Raw genomic sequence first — 15,385 nt, 5'->3', positions numbered from 1 at the left:
CTTTGCTGCCGTCTTCTTTCTCCTTTCTTTCCACCTCAACTTGTTCCCCTGGGCAGGGAGGGGGGGAATCCCACAAATCATAGTCAGTGATTATGTTCAATTACAAAGGCATACACTTTGAATCAGGTAATTTCCTTCTACTCAGACTTTCTCACTTGTCACGTGAGAAAGTGTAATACCTTAGTATACTTTTTCCCCATTCTGAGTGAAGAGTTTACTTGATTTCTCTGGGATGCTAGCATAGAGTGGCCTTGTGAAGTCCCTTCTCATCTTGGTGGAAATCCATAACAGATCTAGCAAATTAAGTTGATTTAGACAGTTCTGCCAGCTTTGTTGCCACAAGTAACTCCCTCCTGACACCAGATAAATTGAAACGTCCGTGTGATCTTTGTCTCTGGTGCAGTGCCTTGTGATGTGGAGTCAGAACAGCTTTGCTACGGTTGAGTGATGTGGTGATGATAACTTGAGCTGCCTGAGGCTTGAGCTAAGGAAGCCTTTTCTTTGGCTGCTGAAGCTTGCCTGGGAGGCTTCATATTCCTATCTCTTTTACCCAGTTTAACATTAGGTTTGACTTTATTCTTCCTTAGCAGCTGCTACTATTAAATGTTTGTATTTTGGTAGCTTACAAAATTCGTGATCTGGGTTGGAACCTTGCATGAGGTGAGTAAAAGACAGTATATAGAGCTGACAAACTAAAGACAGCCTGCGTCACTTTAATATAATGTCCTAAAATGAAAACTGATGAAGACAGGAATAAATGGTTATTATATTGGCACCCAGCATACAGGGAATATTGAGAACTTGTTTTGCATGGCAGAGCATGTAACTTTGCTGGTTTAGATCCTGTTTTAATTTAGATAATTCTTTTGCTAAGAAAGAAAAGAGTAAGTGATTAAATTCATTGGAGCTTTTTACCACCACAGTGTGCCAAAAGTAAATTTGTGAAGACTTCTGTCCTGTATGCATTCCAGTGTACCTATATGTAGAAATAGTAAGTTATGAATGTAAAAAATCTATTTTGAGTTCATGCTGCTAAACAGGAGCACAGATCTCCTGCATATATTACAAAATTACTGAGGTGATACCATGAGTCTTTATTTTAAGATCTGGGTCTGATTCTTGTAGGGTGAGCTTAACCCTAGACAGGCAGCACCTCTCTGAGCACTGGAGCTTTTCTTGTTACTCTTTTTAAATGTTGGAGGAGTTCAAGTAAAGGTATTGGGTTTGTATTCCTTGCTTCTCTCCCCTACCAGAAATATTTTTGTACTGTGTCTTTTTAGATTGTAAGTAAAGTCTAGCTGAGTGTTTATTGCTTTTAGTAGCCAGGAAACCCAGGGAGGAACGAACTGATTGTTTCCCCATAGCATTCTGATGGCAAAAATGGGATGCATACAGAAAATTGTTTACTAGTCTGGAAAAAAGAGAAAGTCTCAGAATATGAACTGCCATATTATCTTGCCTGATAGCATGCAGTGTTGCTGGCTGAATTACTGGGCTAGCCATCTGTGCATGTTGCTTTATAATAGTTCCTGACTTGTGTGTTGAGAGATTGAGAACATAGCTCTAGGACACCTTATATAGACATTGCTGATTTTTGTTTATTTGTTTCTGATTTTTAATAATATATGCCTAATATATTGGAATGAGTCTAACAACTGTTCTTCCCTTCTGTAGGCAGTTTCTGTGGAGCTTCAGACTCCCAGGAGAGGCTCAAAAAATTGATCGTATGATGGAAGCTTTTGCTTCACGCTATTGCCTTTGTAACCCAGGAGTCTTCCAGTCTACGGGTTAGTCACAGGAAACGATAGGAGTTCTTAAGTATATATTATTTATTTATTTATTTTTATCCTATATGTTCTTCTAAATCTGATGCAAGGAGATGATGGCCAGTTTGGAAGTTCAGGATGAAATAATATGTGAAATGAGAAATTTCTGAGAATGGAGAAAATGCAACTGCTAATCCTACACTCTGTTTTCAAAAGGTGCAAGCTTGTGGTCAGAATGCATTTCCATTTATAAAACTTCAGCATTAATATATATATAAGCCAATTAAACAACAAAATGTACTTTAGAAATGTTACTAAAGATCTTTGGCTAGGAATTGGAAAAGTAAGATTCTCAGGGCCTTAAAGGCAGAAGAGTAGGTTGGGTAGCCTCATCTGTCAGTTATGAGGACTTCACACCTGATTATCAATCTGTCAAGTCCAGCCATGCATGGCTATAGTATATTATCTAGAAAGTAATCCATTTTTGTTATGAGGACTGTATATTGTCTCTTTAGCAGACTGTTCAGCAATAATTTATCTCAATTAGAAAACCACCTCAGTTTTCTGTTGAATTCTGTTGAAATCTGTTGAATTACTACCATTTTGGCATTGTTGGTCTCTTTGTTATATACAGACATAGCTGGCTGTTGATCACTTAGTTTGAGGAACAAATAGGGTAGGAAGAGGTTAATGTAAAGTAGGTCAGCAACAGTTAGAGAGGAAATTGTTTATTTCAAACAAAATGGTGAAGTTGCGAACACATTTTTCCTCGATGTAGCAGAGAGGTTTCCATCCTACTTTTTCTTACACAGGAACTGTACTTGAATACTGGCAGAACTTATATAATCATAAACATGTCGGGTTTCTGCTACAACACACAGAGATATAAATAATTTTTCAAATCTTATTTCAGATACATGCTACGTGCTGTCATTTGCGATCATTATGTTAAATACCAGTCTGCACAACCACAATGTAAGAGATAAACCCACAGTAGAGAGGTTTATTTCTATGAATCGTGGAATTAATGAAGGTGGAGACCTTCCTGAAGAATTGCTACGGGTAAGTTAGACTGGGTAAGACAAGGCATTGCTTTGTGGTTTTTTTTAACAGGAAATTTAGAAGTGTGTACAACAATTTTCAGGCAAATTTGCCAAGGGAAAGTAAGAAGAACATTTTCTAGCATGCATAACCATTTGAGTAGCTGAAAGAAGCATTTTCTCATGCTCACAGCTGCTTTGAGCTAGTTCTTCCTATATTGAATCCTTTGTTAAGGAGAGGAGATTCCAGAGAAAACACTCTGTATATCTCTCAGTAGTTTGCTGATGGCAAAATTCTTGTGGAATTGGCTTCTTATGAGGAAAAAAAAAAAAAAAAAAGTATTTCTGGATAAGTCAGAGAAAGACAGAAAAAAAAGTAAAAATAATTGTTTTGTTATTGCCTCTCCTTTCTTTCCATGTGTCTTGTGGAGCTTCCTCCTGTCCCTTGAGATTAAAAATACTTATTTCTCGAAGCCAGTATGATGGCCTAAACCATTTTCTGAAGACCCAGATTCATTTGTCAAGACTTGTACTAAATGAGGCCTGAAGCAGAAACCTTTGAAATACTGAATGCAGAAGTTAAAGAAAAAATGTATTTGCAGGAATGCTTATAGAATCTGTAAAAAAAGAAACACTTGTTTGTAGATGAATTAGTTTAAAATCAAACTTAATCAAAGTCATAAACAAGAATTGAGAAGGGTTGTTCCAGAATTTTATGGACTGTATTTCCTTTGCTTTTTACACAAATAGTCTGAGAAGCGGTAGGATGTCCTGGATGCATTTTCTGTTAGACATTTATTAATGAGGTCTTTTTTCCTCTTTTTTTTCTGTTCTTCTAGAATTTATATGAAAGTATTAAGAATGAGCCATTTAAAATTCCAGAGGATGATGGAAATGATCTAACACATACGTTTTTTAATCCAGATAGAGAAGGTTGGCTGCTGAAATTAGGTTAGTTATAAGGGCAGTTTTGCTGCTATGTTTGTTCTTTGTTAGCATGTTTGCTGCTTCTGTGTTTATCTGCTTTCTTGTGAAGGTAATAGGATTAACTTTGTAATTTGTATTTTTAAATGTATGAATGAAAATAAGTAACTCCTTTAAGTCTGAAGGTTGTTACTACTTATTTTATGTATCCAAATCAGCAATCTTGTTTCAAACTTTGGAGTTTTATTTCTGATATATGAGAAATAAAAACTCAGTGACAAAAAGGAAATGCCCGATGTTATTTACATGCTGTGACTGATAAATAACAACTGAGTCTCCATAAGGTCATTTCAGAAAACTGTGTGATATTTCAGCTCAGTTTTCTGTGTGAAAAAAAAAAAAAAAAAGGATTTCTTTTCAAATAGTTATTTTTGTATGTCTTTATTTTTCCATATTATTTGTGAGTTTCTCTTGGTTTGGTTTTGGCTATGATTTTTTAATGAGTGGTTTAAATGTGCCTTCTTGTTTTCCTTATGGCCTATGACCTATCACCTTTCTGTTCTGTGACTGGCTGTCTCTGCTTATTCTGCGTTAGGAGGTACGTATCTGACTGCTTTCCAGTCCCCTCTTCTTCAGTTGCTCATTCTTTTATTTCCTTCCTCCTGGTTTTTTTTTCTTTTCTTTTTTGTTTTTTAAAATCAAATTTATTGTAGCATTTTGCTTTTTCACTCAGTGTCACTAACAATATCATCATGGTACTCTGAAAGACTGGCATGTCAGTGTCTAGCTCACATGCAAGTGTCTTCTGCAAAAGAAGAAAGTGCTTACATGTAAAGCAGAAAAATTAAAAATTACTTCAGCATACTTTTCTTCTTCATTGAAGAACGTGACAAAGGAAGATTAATTTCTACTGAGTGACAACGTCTTACTCTTGTAATGATGTTCAGAGTGATTTTGTTCCTTGTACATCAATTATTTTAGATTATTGAAAGATTGATTACATTTGAACTATACATTTATAAAAGCTGTTCTTTTTCCTCCTTATTTTCCTTTATAAACACTATGTTTAGCTTACTTAACAGAATCTTAAATGAGCACCAAATTTACAGTTGCGGAAACCTCTGATAATTTGAAGTCTCCTGGCTTATTTCTCTTTCCGTTGCTAGTGCTCTCTTATACATATACTTGTACACACATACTGAGAGTGCAAGTGAGACTGTGGGTGTGCGAGGAGGAGCAATAAGATCCCTTGTGGAAGAAACTGTCAATAAAAGACATAGAGGAGGTATAATAAAAATTAGAGAAACAAAGAAATTGAAGAAAAAAGGTGACTGAAAGTCAGTGAGAGCAGCCAGGTACTTCTGTACAATCTACCTCTGGCTCTGGCACAAGGTCAATAAAACTAACTTTTCATTATATATGATGTAGATGAGAGACGGTACGCAGAAAACCCAACAGTAAAAGCATGCATGGAATGGAAGGGTGTTGCACATAACGCTCCCATGGCATGAGGGTTATTTAAATAAAGAAATTAAACATGTCCAGAAGCCTCCGGTGAATCAGCCTGTAAATACGTGAAGCTGTGCTTCCATGAAAGACTGCATTATTCTTTTTCAGCAGACACTGACTCGTACAGACAAATACATTCTGCTAGTTTAGATGCAGTGACCTGAAATAAACCTGCCTCTCTCTCTCTTTCTGTCTGCCTCTCTCTCTCTTTCTGTCTGCCTCTCTCTCTCTTTCTGTCTGCCTCTCTCTCTCTTTCTGTCTGCCTCTCTCTCTCTTTCTGTCTGCCTCTCTCTCTCTTTCTGTCTGCCTCTCTCTCTCTTTCTGTCTGCCTCTCTCTCTCTTTCTGTCTGCCTCTCTCTCTCTTTCTGTCTGCCTCTCTCTCTCTTTCTGTCTGCCTCTCTCTCTCTTTCTGTCTGCCTCTCTACCTTAAGTTTTCTATTTGCTAGGAAGCTTAAATTGTATGTTTGAGAGTGCTGTCTCAATCCACATTGTTTGCATTTTTGCAGTCCTTTCTGTTGGGAAACACTTTGTGTGAAATGGGCAGGGTTTCCTTCAGTTCTGGAAGATGCTGACATTAAAAGTTTCAGTATTGTTGAAATGCTAAGGAGACTATTCCTGCGTGAGAGTTTGTGCTCAGTTGTGATAATACTTTAAAAGTTGAAATAGAAAGTTTTATATAAAATGATAAAAAAAGACTAAGACAGCTCCCAAACTTGGAGTATATCAAGACTGTATTTTGGTATTTCTTATAGTCACCTCCTCCCATTTATCTACCTGTGCCCTCTTTTTAGTATTCCAGCACACTGTATTGATTATCCTCTGGGCGGGAGAGGGAAACTTTCACATATGGTAAAATTTATCTGTCCTAAAGACCACCCTAGCTCTCCAGCCTGGCACTGGGTTTTAGAAAGCTTGGAGGGTGCAAAATGCTTTTGGAGAGTTTGCTGCTGTGAATTGTTCAGAAGTGACTTTGTATAAGTCTGAGTGCCAAACCTGGCAGCAAGAGAGCAGTTCTGGTTTTATCTATCTAGACTCAGCTGGTGCCTTTATATAGACATCGTTATCTTGGCAAACCTAAATTATCATTCAGTTCTATGTTGTTTGAAGCATGGTGTAATGAAAATGAGTGCTACAAGTAAAAAAACTGAAAGGTGCTGAGTGCTAATGAATCCTCACTTGGAGCAGCTTGAGACATGAGCTTTTAGATTTTTCTGTGTCATAGTTATTAGTGCTGTTGGTGCCATGACATTTTCTGCCATCCAGCTTAACATATTTCGAAATTGTTGTCTGTGCTCTCTGTCCTAGTGCCCAAGTTACGGTCATTTTGCACAGGGAGGTGTTTCCTTGCCTAAACAGCTTCTCTTGGCAAATAGCTTGGTTTGTGTAATATTTTCTTCTAGTTAGAGGGAAGCTGTGATATTATTCCACCAAACTGGAGAGGAAATGATTCAAGCCAGACACATGATCAGGTTAATTTTTTCTGCCAGTCAGGCCGTTACTGAGAGCTTGGAGGTTGTCCAAAAGCTTTGCATCCGGGCCTGTCCCGCCAGTGGCGCTTATTCCAGCGCATCTGTCCTTGAGAGGATGTTGTTTCTCTTCCTAATCTGGGGCGAGAGAATAGCAGTGGTTGATCAGGAAACCGGTGCCTTCCGGTACCTGCCTGGCTCTCATGGTAACTGATGCTTTTCTAGGTTGGGGCAGTTAATATTGCCGTCAAGGGAAACTTCTTTTTCAAAGAAACCCAAACTTTGATCCAATCATCTGTGTAACTGTACAGTTTCTGAGTCCGTTCTGCCTAGCGGTTTCTAAATGAACTGAGAAGAAAAAACATTATTGATGTGTGTATTTTTGTCTTTCCCCTCTAAAACTTTATATAAATGTGCTGAAGATTTGGGTAGAATTTTCTAACTTTAGATTCATTGCTGCCTTGGTCTTAAGGCCTTTTTTAATTTTTCAATTGGTGTTTCCCGTGTCATTGCTAGTTGTTTTTCCCTTTAGTATAGGTGGTTTCTTTTACCTTGCTCTCTAGTTTGTGCTTTGCCCAGAGTTGAAAAAAAATTCCTACATTGGGTTATGTAGGTGAAGAGGGTTTTGATTCTTCTTTCTGTATATTTTGCCATGTTGTGGCCTTTTTTTTGTAGTTTCCTTAGATTTCCACCTACAAGATATCGTGCTTCTTTATTTTGTTGTTTGAGATGTCTTTGCACTTCAGTTAATCAGATCTTTGAGAAGTACGTCACTTTATCTCTCAATTTCTGTAATGTTTATGGATTCATACTCTGATTTTTTTGATCCTCTTCTGCTAACCTAATTCCTTCCAGTTTTAATCTTTAAAAGGCTGAGAGCTGGAATACGATATGAAGTGTGGTACTAAAATGCTTTGTTGTTGTTTTGTGAGCCTACAGCAATCTTGCCAAGAAAAAGAATGTTTTGTTATCACGAGTTCTTACCCATTAATCTTGCATGCAGTGTTTACAGGCCACAAAGCCTTATCAACCAGCTGCTTGGGTTTTAGCCCATTGTAAAGGCATATTAAATGCATGTTATGTGGTGACCCCTGCAAACTTGATGAGTACAGATTAGATTGCCTTTCAAGCTTTATTACAGTTTCTGTGCTGTTGACAGCTGCAACTAAGTAATAGGGTGGGGAGACAGAGACTTATATGTAAGAATAGTTCTTTATCTTGCCAAAAAATCCTTCCTTGCTGATTTTTTTTCTGGAAGATTAATTCATAGCTTGGTGGAGCAGGGACTTAGGGTCTCTTTCTGCAGCTCATGTGAGTGCTGTAACCTGGTAAGCTACTGGGTGTTTTAGGGAGAAGGGAGCACCAAGAGGGATGTCACTGGAGATATTTAATCTTCTTTCTGGCTTCAACATCAGTACTATCCTGGAGCTGGGAAACATTTCATGACAAAAGTTTCATCAAAACTGATTCCAAAAGGTTTCAGGTTTGAGAAATCTGGCTTTTTCCAAAGACAGGAGATGTTATCAGGAAAAATTTCGGCAAACTCAACTGTCACTTACATTTTTGGCACTTCATACTGTTCTAGGAGGTGTGTATTTTAAGTCCATTGTTTCTGCCATAAATTATAAGCAGGCCTTCTTTTAAATAATTACCTGATTATTTTTTTAATTGTCTTTTGACATGATATCACAGTTTATGTGAAACACCTTTGCTCAGTTTAAGCTGCCTTTGTGATTGTAACCTGTTTGCCTGTTTGTTTTACCCTCTCTTCTGCTGAGTTGTTTTTCTGCCAGAACTGGGAAAGCCATGATGTTTGACACTAGCTGATATTACCTGTTAGCCTGAAAAACATGGTAACGTTTTTGTACCATAAAAATGTTAAATGATGTCAACCTGTTAACCTTAGAGAGCAGAATGTGACTTAAAATCATGGCAATGAACACTGGGTTATATGAAACAATGTGATGTTATGGCAATAGCAAGGACTGCCCCGGCAGCTGTCTTGACTCAGCTGCTGCTATTTCATTGATCTGGAAGTGAGTCAAGCTGAAGTTTGTCGACTTTCCGTTCCTAGCCCAAATACTTCCTGATACTTGAACCAGCTCTCAGTCAAGGTGATGGGAATTTTTCTAGTGACTTACGTGCCTGTTTGAATGTTTCTACAATGCTTTATTTAAGGATCTGTCACAGTGGTTGTACTAAAATGCCACCAGTTCTTCTCTCACTGTCTCCAGTTCACTCAACCATTCATTCTGTCACGGCTTCTGCATCTTGCACTATTTTGCCTTCTCTTATTTCACCACACCTGCTTGCAGATTAAATTTTTCTTAAAATATGTGTGTGTGTAGTGGAAACATGAAGTTTATTGAGTACATTGAACGTTGCAGTGGGTTAGCGTTGGGTTGCCGTGTAGGTCATGAAACCAAGCAAAAGGAAGATACAATATGCAACATACTCGGTCTGCAATGCAAACATGTAGTAGTAGTATCAAGAAATTTAATGATATTCCTAGAATTTTTCTTTAACTTAATATGATTTGGATTTCTGCATTAAACAAAAACCCAGCTATCTCAAGTAGAAGAAAAATATTAAAAAGTTATGCTTCTGTCTTAGATTTAGTTCTATGACTTGGATTAAACTGGGGCCTTGTGTGTATTAATGGTACTCTTTTATGCACGGGATTTCAATAGCAAGATCAATTATTTTGAGATGTTGGGTTAAATCATTGCTGAATGGATGATGCACAGGTGGTGAAATAATCCTGAAGTCAGATAACTGTGGTGGAACTAAGCCTATATATTAGTAACACGTGAATGCTTTATCTACAATTGTCTTTCCTGGAAATTAGTTTTTAAAATAATGTAATTGTGGAATGCTAGACATGTTCTGAAGTAGCTGAGGGCAGAAAACCAGCTGAAAGGGCCAAGGCAATAATGTGTGTTTCTAAAAGGAATGTCCCCTACAGTCTGACGTTAGCAGGTGCAAGAAAGAGGCACTCTGTGGTTGCTGTTGTCTAAACTGTTAGTGCAGGAAAAATTGGCATTTTTGGAGCAATAGCTATTTCTTCTGTCAGGTGTATATAATATTGACCTACAAAGAGAACATGTCTTTAAAATACTAAATGATGAAAAGCGACTAAAAATGGTACATTTTGACATAGGATTTGCTCCTTATTGGTGACACATCATATTTGTTCTGCTAATAATAAGCATCTTACACACTTGTTAAATCTGAAAGTTAGAGGTAGGTTCTTAATCACATGCATGCTTACAAGTGGAGTGAAAGGAAGGTGATAAAATGCCCATAATTTTATTGATGGGACACTTTCCTTTTACAAGACGCTGTGGAGAGGGTTGGTCCTGTTGCTGGAACCCAGTTACTGGTTTTGCCGGTGACTGGCCTCACTTTGCACTGACTGCATGTCTGAGGGCTGAATAGCATTAATATTTTTGATGCAGTAAACAACTCTGATGGCATGGACAGAGGGAGCAGGTCTGACTGCTAAACTGCTACTGCATTCATTCCCTGTAAGAGAGGAGACATTTACAACTTGGAGCATACAGTTTTTGTGGCTGGTCAGCAACACCGTAGTTAATGCTTTCTCAGGAGTTTGATCTTAGTCAAAGAGTTACAGTAACATGTTCCTTTAACCTCAGCTCACCTGTGCCTGATCCATTTACAGTTAAGTAATTAAGCCATATTTTGAAAAACAAGCAAAACTAAATGACTTTCTTATCCATTGTTGAAACCTTGACAGCAACACATGTTTAATTCAGCCATACCTTTTGGTTGTAGGGGGAAGAGTGAAAACGTGGAAACGGAGATGGTTTATCCTGACTGATAATTGCCTGTATTACTTTGAATACACAACAGTGAGTATATATTACAGTGAACTTCATCTGTGATCAAGATACTTAAGTGGCTAATAATGTGTTATTTTTCTAATCTTTTAGGACAAAGAACCTAGAGGAATTATTCCATTAGAAAATCTTAGCATAAGAGAAGTTGAAGACCCTAGAAAACCAGTAAGATTTTAATAATTTTCTTAAAATTAAGTAAACCATATAGAACTTAGATGTAGTGTTAACTGAAGATGTTTGTCAGTTTTGGTTTTGTGGTTTGTTTCTTTTTTTTTAATTTTTTCTTTATTTCTACCCTCCAGAACTGCTTTGAGCTCTATAACCCCAGTCATAAAGGTCAAGTAATTAAAGCGTGTAAGACTGAAGCTGATGGTAGAGTGGTGGAAGGTAACCATGTAGTGTACAGAATATCTGCTCCCACCCCAGAAGAAAAAGAAGAGTGGATTAAATCTATCAAGTGAGTTTAAAGTCTTAAATGTCTTTCAGAAATGAAGTGTAAGGTACTGAAAGAATTTGTATTCTAACTTGTTTGAAGAAGTCTGATGTGGCAATGTCCTCTAGGAATAAGACAAGCTACGTGGGGTTGATGGATCAAGATACAAGTCTCCTGTTACTGTCTGGTCCTAAGGAAATAGTGCTACTAACTCAAATGATGAAAATGTGGATTTTTTTTTTTTTTTAAAGCAGATGTAAAGCTTTGTGTGAATTGTCTTTAACCCTAATTTTATTAGATTCTTACTTCACCTAATAATTAACTTTAGTGTCATCTATCTTAAGCATGTTCACAGTGTAGCTTTAAACTTTCACAGCTTGACTTTATCTTGTAAGGTTTATAAAGTAGACCCACACTTAAAGAAATAAGTAATGCTCAAGATGAAGGTATGAATTCTTAACAAATCACAGATGAATAACACAGATGAATAAAGAAATATTTGTGATGCTTAGAAGTGAACCATCCATTATCTTATTAAGAATGTGGAGTCATCCACAGGGAAGAGAGAACAAAATAGTTTTTATTTTCAAAAACAGGTATTTGTTAACCAAACAGTTGATTCCTTTTTTTCTCTTCTAGAGCAAGTATCAGCAGGGATCCCTTTTATGATATGCTAGCAACAAGGAAACGAAGAATTGCAAATAAGAAATAGAACATGATCGGCAACTCGTATACCTGCATCAACCTATAAATAAGCATACAGTTGAATGATAATGTAAAATTGGACAAACTAAATGAAGACAACTGTAAATTTTATATATACACACACTTTACTATGACATAAAAACTTGGCAAGACCTTTCAGGGTAAATAGTTATTAGCATATAATTTGAAGTAAGCTTCAAATCCTAGGGGATGATTATATTAGAACTTAATTCAATAGAAAACAAAGAATCCTTGTTTTCACTTATTAGTTACAACTCCAGTTTACTTGGGTTGGGAGGGTAGGAAGTCGAGGCTAATACTAAAATGTCCTATACCTGTTATTTGAGTGCATTTCCCATAAAAGGAGGAGTGATTGCAAGACTTCCATCTCTCACTAAAATGCAGCACCAGAAGTGGAGTACAGAGTGATCTAGCACTTAATTTGTCTCTAAGAAGAAAACCCACAATCTCAGTATCAGTCTTCAAGTCTTTTGTGTTCTGCAGTAAATGAACAGCTGAGTGAGGCTTTCATTTAGGATTTGCTCTTCTGCCTTTATGGAAATAGCTTTTCTTCTTCAGAAATGCAACTCAGCGGTAGACTGGCAGCTACGTAGTTAACTAGTTGTGCCAAAGGGTTTGGTTGATATGCACTGAAATACATGCAGGTCCCAACAGCAAACGTTTGAGTCTGTAGACATGACACTAAGTACAGATGTGGTTTGATATTTGCCAGTAGGCTAAGACTCATTCCTGTTTGCTCATACACTCACAATAAGCAGTAAGATTTAATAACTGTTTTCATCTGCTTTTTATACAGTAAGATCCTCCTTATGTTTTAGATATGTTGTAGTTTGATTAACACTAAGTTACTACTAAAGGAGTAAGATGACAGGGTGTGCATGAGTTTAGGCTTTGCATATGAAAATACCCCTAAACAATTTCACATGCATTTAATGTTTTTAAAGAGAGAAACCAGGAAATTGATTATTTTTTTTTCTGTAGGATATAGCCCTAGATAGTTAAGCAAGCAGGATTCATTCCTCTGCTTGATAACAAACTATGGACAGAAAAGTTCAGTATTTTTATTGCATTCTTAAAGGCGATTTTTCAGATCTGTGCTTCAGCAGCTGAAATTGAAAAAAAATTTACTTAAAATTACCCATAGATTACCTAGTGCAACTAAACTCCCCCACAAGCATTTCTTTCACTTTTTTTTTTTTTTTTGTAATTTGTGGAAGATCTTTCTTTGGTCCTACAGATAGTCTGTAAACTGCTATGGCAGATTTTACAACAACGCTTTTCTATTGATAGCGCACATACTGTTCTTAAGGTAAAGCCCATATTCCACAGTGGGGGAAGAAGTGGGTTTTTGGACCCTACTGCTTCTGTTAGTACACAATTTTTCACCAACTTATTGAACCTGAGCCATGCCTGCTGTGCCAATAAATGCTTTGGAGACCCAATACTTTGTCAAAGCGGTTTTGCTTATTGGAGTTACAGAAGCGTCTCTGGATACATGATAAGTAACTGTGCTGCACGGGCAAGACCACAGACTTACTAAGCTGATCTGTTTCAAATCTCCTCTTAACTGTAAGAGAGAGTCTGTTTCATTGTTCCTCTCTTGCTAATTTGTCTTGTTTTGCATGGGGCATCAGCCTGTGGATGTTTTGCTTTATTGCATGTTTGCCAAATAGGCTGAGAGGAAAAGAACAAAGTAAACCTTTCTACACCTTAGATTTTCCCCAGAGTGTGTGGAATTGCAGTCTACTTGGATGAATGTTCAAATCCAAGTACTTTCAAGGGAGTAAAACTCAGCCAAAGGAGGAAGCATCCTTGAACAAGTATCAGTGTGGGGACCTCTTTGCTTAGAGAGTTTAGTTGTGTTCCGTTATAGACATGAATGAAGTTGTGCGTCCTATGTTTGCAAAGCAGCACGATTATGGAGCTGCTAATGTCACTTGAGTCTTCTTTTCTGCAACTTCAAGTTTTGTTTTCAGGCAATGCATACATTAGTTTTAGCTTTGGACAAGCAGATTTGTGATGCAAATAGTGATAAGCCAGAACCAGTGGTACTAATGAGTGAAAAGGTGAAAAGCAGCAAATAAAGTATTTCTGGAGAAATGTGAGATTATGGAAGCATTAATAAGCCATGAAGCACTTTTGTATCAATTCTTATCTTCTGAAATATCACCTTCAAGAAAATCTTATTTTTTTAACCAGGTGAGAATGTCTGCCTATAAGCATGAAGGAAATGCCTTGAGAGTTCATTTGCTGTATTTAGTTTGACGTTCTTATATCCGGCAGAAATAATTATTTAGAGTAACATGTAACTGAGGATATTATAGCAGGAAATATATTATTTCTTAGCATTAAAATGCGACATCTTAAACAGCTATTTGTGGTGCTCAATATATCTATTTAATTTACCAAAGCTAATGGAATAGCATTCTTGTGTGTGATAATATTTGATTTCAAATGTTCTTTGTAACAGTATTAACAGGGAGTGAGACTGGCCCAAAATTTCCACTGGCCACGAGGCCAGTAAAACAAAGTGGCTTGTGAAAATTTTGGCCAAATCAGGTACTATCCATGAGGGTGAAGAAAAATCTCTCAACCTTTCCCTTTTTTATTGGGCTTCAAGTCCAGGGGTGGCTAATAGGACTAATACTGCTCAGTGGCCTAAAGCAGTATCTGTTACAGTTTGGCCATGCTGAGGAAAAGTCCTCCGGGGACAACAGACTTCTCCCTTCCTGTTGCACTGAAACTCGCATAACTCTTCAGCTCTTTGTTTTTAACGTTGCCCTTCACGACTGCAGGGGCCAGCAAGAGCCACTACTGCTTCTGCCATGTGCGTGGCTTCGCCCAGTGCCTAAACCATTTGGCCACTAACATCAGCCATGGCGCCAGTGCAATCCAGGGAGAGAACTGTATATAATACTTAAGCTCAGCTGGACTGACTTAAATTTTACAATATTCTGACAATATAAGCTCTGCATCACTTAACATTTTGAAGCATTTTAAACTGGTACAAAACTGAACCTTTGTAAACTGAGCAGCATTTATAATGCTTCATATATAAAAACTTCATATTTTTAAGATTTATTACATATCAATGTAGATATGCTTGCTGGAAAAGCTAGGTCTGTTGTAGACCAAATACTACAAATTAAAGACTGTGGCTTACCAGTTTCATTTCTATATTTTCTTGGAAAATGTTTCTAGTTAGAGTTTAAATATAAAATGTAAATACTGTACAGATATGTATTGATATAAGTATTACATGGTGTACACAAGTGATTTGCATGACAAATACTCTGTCTCAATCATTGTTAAAAATGTGATGTTCTATGTAAATCCACTGCAATATTAATGTTTCATTTATCATTGACCTGTTGCTTAAATCTGGAGACTGTCTCAAAAATAAAGTGTGAAACTATGCTATTGTATAGCTCCTCATTTACCAAGAACACATAGAAGGCAATTACTGTTGGTTTTTTGGGGTTTTTGTGGTTGTGGTTTTCTTTTTGAGATTAAGGTTCACTTTTACAGCATGTGTTATAACTGCTCTTTTAAGTAAAAGGCCTCTTTCCCCTTCCTTTAGGCACAGTGATTTAAATTATCAGGTTTAAATTTTCAGAGAGAAAAAACCTTCAGCTGCAAAATAGACTGTTTCAGTAAAGTA

At 37.1% G+C, this 15,385-nt stretch overlaps 1 protein-coding gene across 2 annotated transcripts in view; it reads left to right on the top strand.

The window, feature by feature from the left end:
- The window catches only part of CYTH3 (cytohesin 3), a 53,122-nt gene extending 37,981 nt beyond the window's left edge, over positions 1-15,141 (top strand). For both annotated transcript variants that reach the window (XM_075105043.1, XM_075105042.1), the window contains 7 exons: positions 1,675-1,787; positions 2,680-2,828; positions 3,646-3,757; positions 10,501-10,577; positions 10,659-10,730; positions 10,868-11,022; positions 11,638-15,141. In XM_075105043.1, the coding sequence (XP_074961144.1) occupies positions 1,675-1,787; positions 2,680-2,828; positions 3,646-3,757; positions 10,501-10,577; positions 10,659-10,730; positions 10,868-11,022; positions 11,638-11,710 (751 nt within the window). In that variant the 3' untranslated portion in view covers positions 11,711-15,141. The remainder of the gene's footprint in view (positions 1-1,674; positions 1,788-2,679; positions 2,829-3,645; positions 3,758-10,500; positions 10,578-10,658; positions 10,731-10,867; positions 11,023-11,637) is intronic.
- Positions 15,142-15,385: the final 244 nt, after the last annotated feature.

This window comes from Phalacrocorax aristotelis, chromosome 10 (assembly GCF_949628215.1).
Source record: "Phalacrocorax aristotelis chromosome 10, bGulAri2.1, whole genome shotgun sequence".
Classification (NCBI taxonomy): Eukaryota; Metazoa; Chordata; class Aves; order Suliformes; family Phalacrocoracidae; genus Phalacrocorax; species Phalacrocorax aristotelis.
Note: the sequence above shows the minus strand (reverse complement) of the source record. Positions and strands in the feature narration are given on the sequence as shown.